Raw genomic sequence first — 18,946 nt, 5'->3', positions numbered from 1 at the left:
GCTTCTGTCGTTTGCGGCATTCGCGCTCATATTTTATTATCATATGATTGGAGGAAGGATGAGACTGGGAATGAAGATGAGATGGCAACCGCATCATTGGCAGTCATTTGATGCCCGCTACATAATTCACAGCAATTTCGGCTGAACAGGGATCATTCCTCCCCCTCTCCCCCCACTATCCATTCATTCGCCCACCATATATACTTTAAAATTATATAGCAGAGACAAAATGAATTGAGTTTTTGTCGCTTCGCCTCGGAGGAATTTGGCAATTTAATGTGAAATTTATATGAGAAAACTCACAATTATTTGGAATTTGAATTAAAGCATGTTATGAGTGTCCAATAAAAATGCCAAACGAATGATTCTTAAATTTTCCGAGAATTCACATTTTTAATTTGCTAAAAAATTCAATAAAACTTTGTTTAAATGTTTTTTTTTTACACAGAGAGATTAAAGACTTTGATTTGACACTTTATTTTCTTGTAGCATTTTGTCGAGTCTTGTTGAGCCTCTGCAGGATTGTTCTGTAAAATGTAAAACAACAAATTTTGTAACTTAAGAATTGCATTTACATAATACAATCAAATTGACAGTCGAATGTAAAAGTCCATGCCAGTGCATCCTTTCAGCCTTCGTTCTCGTCTCCGCCTGTGCCATCGTTAGTCATCTTCATCTTCTTCTTCTTCATGCTCGTGTTCTTGCAGTAACCACAAAAATGTTTGTTATTCTTACTTGGCAAATAAAAAAGAAATGGAAAAAATGGCCAGAAAAGAAAAACAATAAAGAAATTGCAGAGCGGCAGCATAAGAAAAGCAGAAGATGAAATAAACCCGCAACGAAAACAAAGTCGTAAATTCAATTTAAAGCTTGACAGATTGCCACACTGCGGAGCAGCAGCAGCCCGCGCAGGGCGTGGCACAATGCAACAAAATGGCGCCTGTAACAATGCCCGGCCTTTATCTTCGTTTGCCGCGCAAAATATTTGCCAACCATTTGAACAAAGAACGAAGCCAAAGACACAGCTGCATCGACAATGGGGGGTGATGGGATGAGGTGGGGCAAGGGGTTGTTAAATTAGGGTCAAGTCTTTGCCTTTGCCTGAAGTCGGCACTTGCAAGGCGCCGCTAGAGACCACCAATTAAATGGGCTTTAATAAGCTCAGCCACTTAAATAGTCTGAAATCTGGCGAAAAAGGTTAAATGGCTATAGAAAGTTCGTGCGAAGAAAGGCGAGAGAAAGACTAGAGAGAGAGAGAGAGAGAGAGAAAGCGGGGGATCCTTTCTAGCATTGTGTTGCGCACTTTTAGCTACAGTGCAGCTGTGACCTAGATTCTACCACGATTGCTCTGTTACCTGTTTATGGCAATTTTTTAAATAACATCATGCCATCATGGAGTTTATTATATGGCAATGCCGCCTTTAAACCACAATAAGGTCAATCGCATGGCCACCACGAATACCGCACAAAACACTGGAAACACTGTAGCACACAATTAAAGCCAACAAACGCAACATCACACTCTACCAGATTGGCGACCGAGCCAATCAGCAGCCAAAGCCGCAGCTCGGCAAACGTGCCGCGGGGTCAGGTCAACATTAAAGTTACAGTAGACGATACCAAATGCCAGTTGAGTCTCAAAGGGATGCGTCGAGGCGAACCGCGGCCAGGAAACGTGCACAAATTGCGTTTTAACGCATGCAAATTGCCAGCATCCACGTCCTGGCCGAGTTTATTGCATTTTAGCTTTGGTTCGGGGGAGTGTGCACACACACACACACACACACAGCTCTTGAAAGAAGAGTGGGACTTGCAGGATATGAGATGTAAGCGAACCGAAAGGATGAGGCAGAATGTGAAACTGTGGCCATATTCAGTTTCTGTCGCTTAAATAAAACTCGGTAGCTGTCCCAACTGCTGCTGTTGCTGTTGCTCCTGGTGTTGCCGTCACTGCTGTTGTCGTTTTCATTAAGCCAACTGACAGTCCAGCGATAGCATCACCAGCAAATGGTTGTAAATTTTGCATGGCACATCCATTTCGGACCTCGCGCCTCTGCTAAAAGTGTCAACTCAATATGACCAACAATTTACTTTTCCCACCCCAAGCAAAGCTCTCTCTCTCCTTCATGCATATGTATTTTATTAACATTTTTGTTGTTGTTCTTTTGAAGCAATATTTACCACGCTGCATTTGTAGCTCTTATAAGAAATGGAAACATCAAATTAAACATTTACTAACACCTTAATCTCCATCACGTATGCGTTCATAAATAAATTGTAAGTTTCTGTCTATTTTGTTCAGTTGACATTTATAGTTACTTTAATCAACGTGTCGTATACGAAAACATTTGGTGGAAATTCATTTTCCAAGCACTAATTAAACACTATAAAGTTAGTTGTTGGGAACATTAAATACAACATACTATCTAAGGAGGCAAGATTTTCAGGCAACTGTAAAGCTTTAGCAGACAACTCACATACATATATCCTTAGTCAGGGAGTGTAGCACTTCTATATGCATATATACATAAATCTACACTATTCATGGCCGGAGGAGGATTGACGCAAATCCTAAATTTCATAGTCAAGTCATGATATTATGTGCACGCATCAGTGCACTTGGAGCGAATGGTGTGCGAAATTGAATTAAATTAAAATAAATCTTTGTTAAAACATGCCATATTTAAATGGAAAATTCCCGAACTCATCAGTCAGGGAGGACAAGGATGGGCAGGGCCGTGGGAGGTGGGGGGTTGTGGGATTCAGCTCAACTTCACTCAACTTGGATGATGCTCTTCATTTAGGTTAACTCCTTCCACTGATGCAAATGCCACAAATGTCCACAACTTGATATACAAAACCAAGTTTCTATGCCATAAATATATGCATAATACGTATACGCCTCGTGTATGCATTACGTATACGTCGGTGGAGCTGAATGCCTGGCCCGTTCTCTCAAAGTGTGCGTGTGTGAAATTTGACAGACGAGAGTTTTTGCATTTTTCCTTTTTATGCATTTAAATAACAAAATTAAAATGTGAAATATATGTGTATTTCAAAACGTACATCATTTCAATTCTGTCTACATTTCAGATAAACAAAAATACTCAAAATAGCAAGAACATTGGTGATCGCAAACGTTGGATACACGATCCCTCAAGTGAGTATTGAATGGTTGTACGTATTTTGTGGTTCCCGAAGAAAACGCTAATAAATTAAATTCGCAATGTCAGGTGACCTTTGCCGGCCATTGAATTGCAAAAAGAGAGAAATTTGCCTACTCGAGGATGAGTACAGTGCCGTTTGCGTGTCGAAGAAGGAATTGCATAAGAATCGGTAAGTGTCGGGGGCTGCCTTCGAGGCTTGCTTGATTAACTAATTAAATTGAAACTTATTTTGTCCATTCAGTGATGAGATAATCACCAAGGCCAAGTATATGGAGGAGGAAGCCAAAAGGCGTGTCAATCAACAAGATAACGATAGCCAGGACGTTGAGGATATCAACAATGATGATGAGGACACCAGCAGTAGCAGCAGCAGCAGCAGCGGCAGCGACAATGCCAACATCAACACAAATACCAACAATGCCCAGGCCAATGTTCAAGGGAATGAGGATAACGACGACGAAGATAAAAGTCTCAGCCTGGGTGACGATGATGAGTCCAAGGAGGATGATGTCTTCTACGAGAACAACATTGCCGCCAGCGATAAGCAGCAGCAACAGCAACAGCAGCAACAACAACAGCAACCAGCACCCTCCATCCAACAGGACGATGATGAGGAATTAGAGTAAGTGAGAGGGTCCAAAAAAAAAGTGGGCTGGGGAAAAGGGGAAGTCATTTAATTTGGCCTAACTTTTTTGTTGTTTGTATTTCAACGTGGGACTTTTACATTTCATTAAGCAAATTTTCATTCCCAAACCAAAGAAAAACACAAAAACAAAAACAAGGAGGAAAAACCAACGCCAAAGCCAAGTAAAGGGGTTAAGGTCGGGCGCTGATTTGCATGGCATGGCGACCGTTATGCTCGCTAATAACAAATTGTTTTATCGTGTATAAAAATTCCGCTATAAATTTACAGTAGTACAATTTTTGTAGCACACACACACACACTGCTAGTCCTAGTGGGTCCTTTTGCCTTCTTCGTTTCTGCTCGAATTGTCCGCAACGACAGCTTTACGGCCTTTACCCTTTGACGCGTGCCAACGCAGTCATCGGCATCGCAACTGCATCACATCCTTTGACTTGTTCAGCGTTATCGTTTTGACCCTAACCCAAATTGTGAATTTGCACGCAAGCAGCCCAAACGGTGGAGGAAACAGAAACAACACTCAATCGAACATTAGAGAGGCAAAGGGGTTGGAAGTGTTTCCAACAGGGTTAGTGGCAGGTGGCAAGGCCTCCAAATCAAGTCAAAGCCGAACCGAATAATATTGGCGACATTCACTACGAAAGGTGAGGGGAATGTGTTGACTTGCCTAAACTGTCAAAAGGAAGTTGTTGGCAAGTTCGAGACATCGATTTCCGTTTGAATAAACTTGCAAAGGAAACCGTTTTTTATTGGATTACAACAAAAATATTGACGCCTTTATTTCACATACAATACTTTTGTATATATGTACTTACATAGTACATGATTATGTGTAGCAATAGAATAAAAATGGGGTGTTTTACAATTGTTAAAGGTTTTGAGACAGTATTGACAATCAGTTTTTCCATATAGTAACAAAGCGATAAATATGGTCCTTCATTTTAAAAAAAGGTGCCACTTTGAATTAGAAACTTCTCCACTGAATTGGAACCTTTTCGGACTGAATGTTCATATATTGAAGATATTTTTATTAAATTTGAGGTCAAATGGATAAATATTTTTGGAGAAGGTCTCAGACGTGACTTTTAATTGCCAAATAGAAACTGTTGAGCCTGGCTAACTAAAAATACCTGCAACATCTTCTAAATCTAAATTGTACTTTAAATCAAAAGAAAAAGAGAAAAAGAACCTGGGAAAAATGATAAATTTGGACAAAATAAAAAGTGTGTAAAAAGTTGCCATGGAGTACAAGTTGAATTTGCATTCAGAATTAGCTCGCCATTCTAATTTTCTCCGTTTTTTATTTTCTTCCATCTTGGTTTTCCGGGTTTTATTTTTCCCAGGGATTTAAGGGGTTTGAAATGTGATAAGCGGTAGCAATACCATGGAGATCCCTGAAATTTGTTGCCCGGCAACCCGCATGCGAACCCGTGTTAGGTTTAACGCGAATTTCATACCCAAATCCTCCATTCAAAAGGAAACTTTTTTCGCCCGGCTCGTTTTCTCATTCTCATATAGATGAGAGGGCCCACCTTCATTTTCTGGCAAATTCATGGGCCAAAAAGTGTTATAAACATTTTTTTTTTGTTGTTCTGTTTGTTTGCTTGTTTACTTTCGGCTTTGGCTTGCTGTTGCTTTCTTGTTGTTGTCGGTGTTGTTGTTGTTTATTTTAAAGTTTAATTTCATGCTCGCTGCCTTGAGTCCAGGCATGTGGATGGGCGTGGCAGGTGCCACTAAGTAGCACAACCGAAACTTTTCGTGTTGTTGTTTATCCTTTTGATGGCATTTTGTTGTTTCATTTGTTTTTCTTTATTTTGTTTTTTCTTGTTTTGCAGAATGGAAAATTAATTTCCATAAAATGTTTTGAGCAATATTTGAGGAATGAATTTTTTTGGTTGAAGTTTTTGTTGTTGAGTTGCCCATTTTCCTGTGGCCAGAAGCTCTTGTAATTGAATTAAAATCCATTTTCCATATATACTATTTGCAATGGCATCATCTATAGGCAAATCACGCTCCCGACCATGACACTACATATTTTGTACCTCCCATTCCTGTCCCTCTTATTCTCTCTCTCTTTCACACACTCTCTCTCTCTCTCTCTGCCTGTCTCTCATCGATGACATTAACAATGGCTTTTGACATATTTTTACGAATTTTCTTTCCATTTTGCTTTCATGCCATGTATATAAAAGGAATTAAATCGACAGTCAAACCGCTATTTGTATACTCTATAGTTGTTTTTTGAGGTAGAACTAGCCCTTATTTGTATATACTATTTCTATTAATACATACATCATCAGGCAAGTGACTTAGACCTTGACAGTTTAGTAGTGTTTATTTATGTTCTGAGATCTTTAGCGAAGGACAAGGGACAAGCAGAACAGAGACCCAAGCACCAACCTTTCAAACAGATTGGAAAAATAAAAGGATATTCTCATATATCACAGTCTTTGCATTATCGGATAGATCTACTTTCGATTTTAGAGCAAAATGGATATACCTCTTTGGCACAGGGCATAAAAAACCAAATGGAAAGAATTCTTTCTCTATTCATATATCTATGTCAATGGCATAAAATATGAATGGCGCCTAGCGTGTGTGTCACCTACCACATTCCCCGACGAATTGGTAAAATCAATAGTTTGCTGTGAACATTTTGCTCTGAGCCCTCAAATGGCAGGAATGGGAGGAATGGCAGGAGAGGTGCAGAAGAGGTGCTTGCTCCACTGTCAGTTCCCTTTCATTCAGTAGCAAGTCAAACAAAGGCTTTGCTCTCTCTAAAAAGGGTCACCAACTGAGAGGACCCGACAACTAGATAGGAGGATGATGTGAGGAAACGTGTTACATGGAGAGTCATCCGTAGGACGCTCTTAATAAAAACTGCAAAGGCAAATGGAATTGTATTTGAAATTTTAATTAAAACGAAAAAAATGAAAACATTAGAATTCCATTTGAGTCATTTTTGTGGTTCATTTTGAAAGTCTCTTACTCTCTGATGTTTACGCTTTACCTTTATCTTGAGATGTTTATTCTGCTCAATTTTGTCTTTATTCGTGTGTCATATAACTCAAACCACTGTGGCACTCATGCTGTCACTCATAACTCATGTGTGTGTGTGTGTGTGTGTGTGTTTGTTGTGTATGGCAGCCATTGTTTGTTGTAACAATATGCCATCACGTGTTGGGGGCAAAATAAGGTGGGGTGGTCGTTGCTCCGGATGGTGCATAGAAGTTGAGCTCTTACCTCAGCCTTACCTCTGCCTCTGCTTCAGCCACTGTCCCTGCATCTCTCTACCATAGATTGAGATGCTCCTGCTGCTGCTGCTGCTTCTGTTTGTGCCTATCCCTGGCAGTTATACGAAACCACTGAGCTGTTTTGTGGTCTATGCACATGAAACTGTCGGCTTCAGCAGCTCAAAGGCTATAACCCAAACATGGTATGCCCCCAATTTACTATACCATACCCCATTTTCTATCTCTCTCTATTCTCTTCACTCGATATGCTGCTGGGTTTGAAAATTGAAAGCAAATATTTAAGTAACAATGTGAATTTTTTCGTTCGTATAATATTTTCTGTTTTATTTTTTACCCCGCTGGCCATTTGATGGTCAATTTGTAGAGAGAAGAACCGCACAGAAAACCAATTGAAGTCAAAGATTCCAGAATCCTGTCATAAACAATGCCCACAATGTAGGGCATACATATATAAAATAAACATGTTTTTGAATACTTTTCACAGCCTTGGTAAAGGAATTTCATTAAATTTTATACAAACAATCGAATAAAATGAAATAAACAATGGCATGACTAAGGAGAATCCTACGAAATTTTTAATTGAAACGAAAAGACAGAAAGCAAAAGAACGAACGAAAAGGATAAAAAGGGCATGCATGGATTCTCTTTCATTTATTTCGTTTGCTTCGGTTCAGTTACGAAATTGGTCAGCTTAAATGGTCAAGAGTCTTTAACAAACACTGACAAAGCTTATTTAATTCTAACTTAATTGAATAGAAAGAATTTTTCGTCACATTGATATACATGGATATGTCACCAAAAATAAAAGCAAAATTAAATGAAAGCAAGTAAACAACAAAGTTTGAAGAAATTTCAAAGAAATTATTACTATTGGATTATTATTTTAAACCAAACCAAAAACTTAAACTTAAAAAAGAATATATATACTTTAAGGGGCCGAAAACGTCTCCTTTTGTGGGTTACGAACATATCACCAATATACCCTATATATATATATAGGGTATTTAATATTTTAAATACCCTCTGCAAGGGTTTAGCTAGTTTGTAAGAAATCTGTCATTTTGGACGGAAAAACGACCTTGAATATCGAAATATGATCAGTTTTTTAGGTACATTCTTGGTGTTGTTGGATTTTTTCCCATTCCTCTTATAGCATTTAAATGCAGTTTCCGTTTTCTGGTTCATTTGTAAATGTTATAGTTGTCTGATCCATTCGATTCCGAAAAATGGTCCCAGAAGGAAATTAAAATACAAAGTTTTCTATTTAAAGCTTAAAAAGTGAGAGATGTATTTCCATTAGACAGATGAAAACTGACTAATTTCACGGGCTTATATATTTTTATAATTCTCTAAACCCGAGTCTATTCCGATATGTGATTAAATTATCACTAAGCCCACGATCAATGTCACTTGTAAATATTTTTAGTGAATTATTATAAATGCCTGAAAAATATATATATTGAAATGTACAAATATCTAGTTTTTAAAATCAGAGTGAGCTTAGTGGGAAAGTTAATTGGCATTTGTAACCCATTTTCAATTAATATTTCTCTGACCAATTATCAAGCTTTCAAAACAATCCATTAATTATAGCTGCCAAATAAAGCAATTAAGCGCGTTTCATTTCAATACAGGCAGAATGAACAAAAAAATTAGTAGCAAATTGCATTTGACCCACTGCGGCCCACACCCAGTGAAAGAGAAGTCGCCAATTTACTGAACAAACACGCGCAATTTGCTTGGCCATAGACAAAATTGCGTATACACGTTCATACATACATACATACATACATACATAGGTACATATTTGTATAGAAAATATATACATAGTATATATCTGGGAATAAAATTATCGAATCGAAGTGAGCGAGGGGACTGCACAGAAAAAACAATCTACCCATTGGCAATGGGCAATGGGCAATGGTCAATTGGCAATTGGCTTATGGCTTATGGGAGTTTGTGTTTGGGTGCAGATTTCAGTTTGGGTAAAACCAATAAAAAGTCCCACTGCCACTGACACTGATCAAAAAAGCCCCCCAATGTAAAGCCTTTTTAATGAATGGACAGCAGCAGCAGCAGCAACGCCAGTCAAAATTAATTGAATTAATTTTTTTCCTTTCAATTGTGTTGGTTTTAAATTTCACACAACAAAAAATACCATAACATGGTTGAGTGCCATACATTTTGTCTGAAATGAGCTGAAAAAGGCTGGAAACGAGCACGTAATGAATATATTCAATATGTATGTATGTACCTACTTATATATATATTTTATGTAATGCTTGTTGTACTACAATTTTTAAATTGTAAATTCAATTTGCATCCCCCAGCAACATCTATACGAAATCTGTATCATTTAAACGAAAATGAGACGAACATATAATATTGGATATAGGATTCTTAGATGATGATTTTTGACAACAAGTAAATTTCTTTCTATCGCGTGAAGGCGGGTCCAGCCCAATTTATTAACTCATCGAAGTTTCAGCACTTTTTTATTTGCATATATATTTCATTTATACAACTTAAGTCCTCTGGCCTCTTTATAGAGCAAGGACCAAGCCTATAGCTATGCTGTCGGCAGTTTAAATATTTGAGCAAATTATTAAAATAAAATTTCAGCCTGATATGCGATGCCAAAACTCCCATGACACCCCAATGTCCCTTGTGTGTGTGTGTTTGCCTGGCCGTGCGTGAGTCGCATATTAAATAAATATTTAAATAAAAAGAGAAAAAAGACAGAACGACAGTATGAGTGGCTCCGATTCTCCGATTCTCCTCTCTCACCTGGCCAGCGGTGAATTGGCAAAGCTTTGGGGAACAAGCGAAAGAAAAAAAACCTTGTCTGTATGCAAAAAATGATAACAAAGGGAGAAGCAGAAGATGAAGAAGGAGAGCAAAACAACGCAGACTACTTCATTTGCATAAAAATTAATTTTGCATGTCATCTATATATTTGTTTCTGTTGTGCCCTCTTGAGTTTGCCTTTCTGATTTCTCTTGACTTTTTCTCTTGACTTTTTCTCTTGACTCCAACTTCAACTACATCGCCAAACTCCAATTTCATTCTTCTTAAATCCAACAGCAACTGCAAGCCGTGCCCCGTGGCCAAGCCGACGTTCCTTTGCGGAGCGGACAACAGGACCTACTCATCACTATGCAGATTGGATTATCACAATTGCATACATTCGACATCCATACGGATTGCCTGCAAAGGATTCTGTCCCTGCAAGGGTAAGTTCGTATACTTACATACATATAACAAATGGAAAAATGGCAAGAAAAACAAAATGGCAAATAGATGGAAATAGATGGCGGTGATGGGGGCAATACATGGGCATGACAAGCTCAGACCGCACATAATGAGGTCTGAGCCTGGCAACCGGCCAGAATCGACCCCAGGCTTGACTACAGGACGTTGACTACAAAATAAATTGCATGCCGAGTTCGTTTGCCCATAAAAGTATGCTATACTCAATGTAATTCCTTGTTATGCAAAACTCTTTAAGTCAAAAACAAGCCAAACGGGTGAGAGGCGGGTTGGAAAGTCTGGCAATTAAAAATTCCAATTACCAAAACAGATTTCCGTGGCTCCTCCACACCGGCTGGTTGGGCTTTAAACATTTCTGTTGTAGAGTATATCACTTGTTAAATATTTAATAGGCTGTCGAACAAGTAGCCTCCATTGTTCCTGGGCCTCACAATGGGCCTGAGAGGCACTCGGGGAGTTACCCAGGCATCCACACGGTGGGCCTATGAGGCTGTGAGCCAGTCAGCCAGTCGAGGTGGAACGTTAATTTTCAATTTTGCACAGATGAAAGCGCATTGCCAGCCGGCAAAAAAAGAAAAAAAAAACCGAAAAAGAAAAAAGAAAAAAGAAAAATGAAAAATAGAAATAAAGCCAGGATACGTAAAAGTTTTGCCTAGCCAAGCGGATTTATATGATGGCCATTTATTTTGCAGAGAATGCCGATGGCAAGCGACTGCAGCGAATTGGAGGCTACGGTAGCAGCAGCAGCAACAACAATAACAACAACAAATACAATAAGAAACTCATTTTGGAACAACAGCAGGCCTTTAAGGATAGCAACAACAACAACATTATGATGAATAGCGGCAATATAATGAATGGCAACAACAACGATTTCAATACCATCATGAATGTAAGTGAAAATTACACACAAATTCTTCACAAACTACAAACATGAAACATTTTCTTTGAAAAATTCCATAGGACAAAGAGGATAACAATCGTCACTATAATCATATCAATGCTCAATATACATTCACTCCCGAAGAGATCAAATATGATAATAAACATTATAAATATCTAAAATACACAGCCTACAAGAAGGTAAGTAGTGAGCGAATCATCAGACATCTTAGAAAATCATAATTTGCCCCCCAAAGTATACAATAAGAAGTCCTCTGGCTCTGATAGACACTTTCTTATGTCCTATGGATTAAATATTTCACTTTATTGCTTATAAACTTATGTTATTTAGCTGCAGGGCATGTCAAAAGTTCCCTACATCTTTTTTCATCAATATTTTTGCAGCCTATGGCCTACTTAAGGGGGCGAATTTTGTTTTGCTAAAGGCCAAATTACTCAAACTAATACCTGTTAATTAAGACCACTAAACGCATCCAAGCCTAAATGCATATGACATTAGTTAAGCCACTAATTAAAGCATTAGGTCAAATCATAACCCAATTAGAACATGGTTTTTGTCAATCTACATCAATTTTCTATACCCAACAGGAAGCTAAATACCAGGAGGAAAAGCATAAGATGCGCAATTATAACGAAGTTGTGGAGAAACAGCCACAAAAATACAACAAGAACAATAACAATAATATGAATGGTTAGTTGGAATAGTCGTTCCCTCGGATTTAAGTGTCTTAATGCACTCGATTCTTTTAGGCTATCCATCAAAGTCGGCTGAGTGTAAGCCCCAGCAATTGACCGCAATTGGCAATCGTCTGCTTGACTGGTTCTCAGTGATTATGGCTGATAGCAAGAAACGTCGCCAGCATAACCAAAAATCCAAGGCCCATTTCCCGCCTGCCTGCAAAACCGAAGCCAAATGGATGTTTGGCCATTTGGATTTGAACAACGATGGTCTGCTGTCCCTGCAAGAGATGTACGATCTGGAGCATGATCAGAATGAGCGTTGCATTAAGCCATTCATTGATACCTGCGATCTGGATGCGGATAGTTCGATTAATACCCGGGAATGGTGCCGTTGCTTCGAGAAGACCGATCGCCCATGTGCTGCAGTGCGCCGAAGAATTGCCGGCGACTTTGCAGGTGAGATAGGTACAGGTGGACATTTCTCTAGCTAACATAACACTAATTACTTCTATGTTCTCTCTAACGAAATTACGTTCGAGTTGTGTGCGGTTAGTTGGTTAAGAGAACACTAACAATATCACAGCCTCAACAACTCGATACGATAAGTAAATCCGTAATAAGCCAGGTTTCAGTTCCGTTCTTATTTTCTCTCTCTTGCTATCTCTTTCGCTCGCTCGCTCGTTCACTCTTTTTCTTTCTCTTTCTCTTTCTCTCCTTTGCCTTTTGCCGTCTGCGCTTTGTTTTTGTTTGTTTGACACTTTCTCTACTCACAAACACACACACACACATACAGTCACACTGAATCACAGTTGCTTTAACCTTTTTCAAACTATAATTAAGAGCCTGACAGCTAAATAGAAACCCTTTTTAACCCACACACACACACAGACACAGACACATACACATATACACTCACACTCTAACACACACTAACTTGTTTGGCCACACCAATTAACAAAAGTCACCTTTTTTTTGTGCAACTTTTCGTTTTGTGCTTGGTTTTTTGCGCTACCCTCTATTCTTCCTTCCCTTTTCTCTCTCTCTCTATTTCTCTGCGCGCTCTGCTTCTATCTCGTTCTGAACCAAAACGCAACTTTTAAGCCAGCAAATTAAACACTTTTAACAACAACAAAAAACTTTTATTTTCCTCCAGCCCAGAGAGTGTCCTGTGTCCTTTTTTTTCTCTGTGTTTGCTATTATAAACTTTAACTATATAATTTTCTGTTGCCTTCTTTTTTTGTGTATGTTCTAAGCGAGGAAATAAAAAAAGAATAGAAAAAATTATATTCTAAGCAAAGGCATGGCCATGTTTTGAATACACTTTTTGACAAATACTAATTGGACATTGTAGATAGGCAAAAATATGTAAATTGATAGGCAAGTTTTTTGATTGTATTTTAGAAAAGTTTCGAAAGTATTTCGAGTAGTTTCTCGGACATGGAAACTTTACAAGTGTCTCACCCCGTGTCCTGCCTATTCATGGTTACAATATTCCTTCTAAACAAATTATAAATTTAATGTAAAATATAAGAAGAGAAAATTCCATAAGAGGGACAATTTTAAGCTATAATTTCATATACTCAAATCAGTTTTATCATTAGATTAACATATAGATATAACATATAACAATTTCTACAGAAATTGCTTAGTAAAACTACTAAATAACTGCCATTTAGTTCAAGTTGTTTTTTTAAATCTCGCCACAAAATGTATATAGCCATATTTATAAGGGTATAAGAAAAACTAAAACAATAATAACTTTGCTTGAGCTGCTTTTCACTTTCTTCTAACTCACACACATATAAACAAATTCAAAACACAAATACACCACACACACCAACACATACATATACTCGTATATATATATATTCTCGTACACCCTGTGCCAATTATGCTGACTTACTAAAATGGTGCACTGTTGTTGGACGTCTACTTATTGTTGTTATTGCCCTTTGTTGTTTAAACTAATTAGGGGCCTACGCACCCGACTGCGATATCCAAGGATTCTATAAGCCCACCCAATGCCACAACTCGGTGGGCGTCTGCTGGTGTGTGGACAAACATGGAGTGGAATTCGCCAACACACGCACACGCGGCAAACCCAATTGCGGTGAGTACATATTCAACAAAATTCTAAAATTTCATTGAAGGCAGACTGGCATCAATTCAATCTGCCAAAACTTCAGTTCTCTTCAGTTTTGAAATACATTATGTAGGTACATAGACATCAGTGTGTATAGAAAAACTGACATGACATAGTTAAAATAAATTATTTATTAATAATATACATATTTTAGTAACAAAGATGGCAAGCCAAAGTCAGATTAAATGTAAAAGCGGATTGTTAATGACTCGACACATAATTAACACAGATTTTCATACTTATACAAATTAATTTACAGTTTTTTTTTTCTGTTCACATAATTCAATGGAATGTGAGTACAATTTATTCATCTCAATTAGTGCATGAGACTTATGAGGGAATTTGCCTTTGATTCATGGAAATTCAATTTAAAACTTTGACTTCACTCAACTCACTCTAAAATGGAGTTCTGCGAATCGATTGGAAATTACACAATTAAGTTGCCTAGTTTTTGACCAGAAAAAAGGTTACATTCTAGGAATTTAACAGCAAGGACTAAAGCCAATTAAATGTATAAATATTTAGGGATTCTCTTTTTCTGCAACAAAAATTGTTATTATTGTCATATATTTTTCCCTCAATTTACGAAAAATATTGCCTGTTTGTATGTAAGTAGATGGCCTTGCTTGATATTTCAGCATGTTTACGAGTTTCTTTGAAAAACATCTTGTTTACCAATGCGTATACGTAATCTGCTTTTATAGCAGTTGTCCACATTCATTGTTTCCGCCTGTTGAACCAGACCAGACAGCCAGTAAGGGCAAGCCTTCTCAAGCAGCCCACAGGGACAGGACCGGACAGCAGATAGGCAGCTTAAGCTGAATTAATTCCACATTTAAGTTTGTTAAAGGACTGGAATCTGAAAGGTATATGTACATAAATACAGTAAAAGGGATCTGTAATTGAGTTTAACTATTAATATCACGCATACGCCGTGTGTATCATATAAATGAATGCATAAATGAAAGCAAACTTTCTTCTACTTGTCTATGGCAATTTCCAATTAGATATGCACACTCAAGAAACGGGATGAAAGTAGATTAGTGGCTAAATCTATAAAAACTTAGTACACAATTTGGTTTAATATGGCTTTTAGGTTTATGAAAAGAAAGCAAATAATAATAATATTATGGCATGCATTTAATTTTCCATTTGATGTTTCTTCTGCAAAAACCAAATCCAAAATAGAATCTGTGGTTAATAATGCTGCCTCGTTAACTTCCGATGACGAGGACGATGAAGGAGCTGATGATGAGGATAGCGCGGAGGGTAGCGCCGATCAGATGCTGGTTTTCTAAATGCCAAGTCAACTTAACAAAAATTGATTGGAAACTATACAGCAGTTATTCGCGGCTGGCATCTCAGCAAGTCAGCAAAGCGTTAAAATACAAAAAAAAAAGGAAAAACAAAAAAAAAAAGTTTAATATTATTATATAATTGCAAAAGGAGAATCCAAAGAAAAAATGAAAGCAAACCAAATAAATGTGCAGTAGCTAAGTAAGCGTTTTTGAATAGAAACTAACTACATATATACATATTTACATAAAAAGCAAAACCAGCATAATACTCTCACACACACACACACAGGACACACACACACACACAAACACACAGATATACAAACAAGCACATACACTCGCAATGATAGGAAACTAAATAAACCAAAAATCGCCATGGCAAAAAGAAAATAGTTGTAGCTTACCCTGGATTCAATGCACCGTGGTCAAAAGTTTTTGAGTTATTTTGTTTTTTAGGTTCTCAGAGATCTTGATCTTATCACATATATATACAAATATATATACTATATATATATATATACTTATATATCTGGCCTTTCTTTCTGTCCTCTTCTGCAAAAAAAATAAGTAAAAGTAAAAAAAAGCATAAATGCAAACAAAAAAAAAAAACGTATAACACACGCTAAGAATTCCGCCCAAAAGTATAAATTTATGTGATAGGTTTTTTGCAAAAAGAAAGAAATGAAAAGTGAGAAAGAATGAACTACGAAAAGAAATATCTAACTGAATGAAGAAAGAACGGTTCACCAGCAGTAAATTGTCTGCCAGCTTTTTCCCTTTTGTTTCCTGTTTTCTGTGTGTTTTTCTATGTTTTTTACCATTAAATTATTATATGACAAACTGCTAAATCGATAAATGTTAAATAAGGATACACCCACAATTATGTGAACAGATAAAGATAGAAGATGTTGGACGACGACGATGAGAATAATGTTGAAGACGATGGAGGACGAACGTCAGATGGAAATTGAGAGATTGTAGTTGTGTGTAGTAGCTAATGATACTCATAGTTGCATATAAATGTTCATTTAGAATTACTAAAGCATACATTCAATATCACTCATGTCTACAGGAGCCATCATCTTAGTATAGGGTATTCAACTAGCCAATAACTTTGACAATTCCAAACGATTGGGTTTTTGATAGTTAAATCTTCTAAAGGTCAATGCATATCTTAGTGAGAGACAACTATATGACTAGATAAACAATTGTCGATGTAATTAGTTAATTTTATACCTTGTCTGCAGATGTATGGCACAACCTGTACATGGTCATATATATATATATACGTTACCTATATGTAGACAGGAAAGCACCGGGCTTAGCTTTGAGTTAATAGAAGAAAGGCAATCGATGGGCTAAGATAACTCAACTTATATCTCACTTAACTCACAAAACGATAAGAATTTGCTACACTTAACTTGCAACCAAAACACACCGTAAAATGAGATCTAAATTCCACATAATGCATATGATATAACAATATACGATCTATATATATAAACAAATATATATAAATTATATATAAATGTAAGTATATACACTAAACAAATATGTTTTTAAGTCACATTCACAACAAAAAAACCAATTTGGACAGCCGATTTAATTTTCTTTGGGAAAATCGGAATTTTTTCACTTAATTAACAAAAAATTAAAAAGACAACAACAACAAAAATAAGTCACAAAAAAATGCTTGAAAACCAAAACGAAAAAAAAACGAGTGAACAAAATTATATAGCCAATTGTAGTAAAAAAAAAAAGCTAAGCCAGAAAATTGCTAATACAAAGAAAAAACCAAAAAACTAAACTTAAAAAGCATATTAATTATAGCAAGAAACAAATATAACAATCATTTGGCGATCAAGTGAGAATATGAATATAAATATATATATGTTTTCGGCTGCATTTAACAAATTATGAAAATTTCACAAACATAAAACGAAAAACAGAACTCAAAAACCCGACTATGTACTATGATGAATTTTGAAGATGATAATGACGATGATAATGATAATGATAATGATGATGATTGTGTATTTATGTATGTACTATTTATGTACGTTGTGTATGTATGTATGTCTTATGCAAATTGCATTAATTCGAGCATTAACATAAAACAAATAACTATCAGACAAAACAAAACCAACAAGAAAGAAACTAACTAACTTTTGGCACATTAAATTAAATTTATGTTCATCTTTCAACATTCTCTTCTCCCCCTGCCCTCCTACCCCCCTCCTATTTATGTATTTCCAACAAACGAAATAGCATTTTTGAGATATCAATTATATATCGTCATAAAACATACATATAAACGATTTGCATTTGAATCATTATTTTGTGGCAAGAGTACATAAGTCAAGCGATTTTTCATATATTTTCATTTTTTATTAATTAATTAAACACTTAATATTAATTTATATATGAAATGAAATGAAGTGAAACCAATAAATATTATTTAATGCAATTTAAATATATACTTATATTCTTTTTGATTTAATCAGAATAAATGGAATGCTCACTTTCAGATAAGGTAAGACAGAGTGTCCCATCTGAGCCCTAAAATATAGGGTGGTCCATTTAAAAATTGGAATTTGATTTTGTTATAAAAAAAAAACGGGTGAATATTTTTTAAAGGTTAAACATTTATTTGAAAGGTAGATTTATGTCATTTATTTATGAAAAATAATTTCGGTCAAATGTCCACCACGACTGGCTTGGCAATAGCCCATTCGATTAACCCAATTTTTGAGTACATTTTCGATTGTGTGAGGCTCTATTTCAGCAATAGCTGCATGAATTTCGGTCTTGAGGTCTTGAATTGTTTCTGGATTGTTTGCATAGCATTTATCTTTCACCGCTTCCCACAGAAAATAGTCCAATGGCGTCAAATCGCAGCTTCACGAATTGATCCACAAATTGAGTTGTAGGCACATTTTTTTTACCAAACTTTTTTTTTAAAAATTTCGCACTGTTTGAGTAGAAGACTCACCACTTTGGAAATAAGTTTTTAATATTTCCCAACTTTCTTCAAGCGAATAGCGTCCCATTTCGTAAATATCAAACATATAACTAACTATTTATGGCGTCACGGATGACATTTGACGTTTGACTGTCATACAATCCGTGATTCAAATTCCAAACACTAGATGGACCACCCTATATATATAAAAATAACTATACCTGTGAAAAGCTAGTTTTTTATGCAACTTTTTCACAATGAAAGTGTTTGATATTATTAGGTCAAATAATTTTTATAACATTTATTTAGAAGTTACATTTATTTTGTCCATAAAGAAGAGAAGCTCGTAAGTCTCTTGGGGACATTTAAAACTAAATAGATAGTGGAAAAGCTTTTCCATTTTATGGAAAAATATGGAATTATAAATGTTATTTTCTTTAAGAAGTCTGCTTTGCATATAAACAAATGAAGCTATAGACTTTTTCTAGTTTTCAGCCCCTAAGAAAACCTTCCAGCCACAACTGGGAACTCTTCTTTAATCTCCAATTGACTATATATTTACATTTTAAACTTATAAGCTAAATATTTAAAAGTCATTTAATTCATTCATTTCATTTAAACTAAA

General features: G+C 36.4%; 1 protein-coding gene across 2 annotated transcripts in view; it reads left to right on the top strand.

The window, feature by feature from the left end:
* Positions 1-15,483, top strand: part of LOC6650623 (proteoglycan Cow) — a 41,659-nt gene extending 26,176 nt beyond the window's left edge. Inside the window, exons 2-11 of one of the 2 annotated variants that reach the window (XM_023180696.2) lie at positions 3,094-3,160; positions 3,234-3,336; positions 3,409-3,789; positions 10,149-10,297; positions 11,027-11,226; positions 11,298-11,417; positions 11,826-11,928; positions 11,988-12,374; positions 13,891-14,028; positions 15,250-15,483. In XM_023180696.2, the coding sequence (XP_023036464.1) occupies positions 3,094-3,160; positions 3,234-3,336; positions 3,409-3,789; positions 10,149-10,297; positions 11,027-11,226; positions 11,298-11,417; positions 11,826-11,928; positions 11,988-12,374; positions 13,891-14,028; positions 15,250-15,359 (1,758 nt within the window). In that variant the 3' untranslated portion in view covers positions 15,360-15,483. Of the gene's footprint in view, positions 1-3,093; positions 3,161-3,233; positions 3,337-3,408; positions 3,790-10,148; positions 10,298-11,026; positions 11,227-11,297; positions 11,418-11,825; positions 11,929-11,987; positions 12,384-13,890; positions 14,029-15,249 lie in introns of both variants that reach the window. The other variant, XM_023180695.2, reaches the window with a different exon arrangement.
* Positions 15,484-18,946: the final 3,463 nt, after the last annotated feature.

The sequence above is a fragment of the Drosophila willistoni genome, chromosome 3R, assembly GCF_018902025.1.
Source record: "Drosophila willistoni isolate 14030-0811.24 chromosome 3R, UCI_dwil_1.1, whole genome shotgun sequence".
NCBI classification, from domain to species: Eukaryota; Metazoa; Arthropoda; class Insecta; order Diptera; family Drosophilidae; genus Drosophila; species Drosophila willistoni.
Note: the sequence above shows the minus strand (reverse complement) of the source record. Positions and strands in the feature narration are given on the sequence as shown.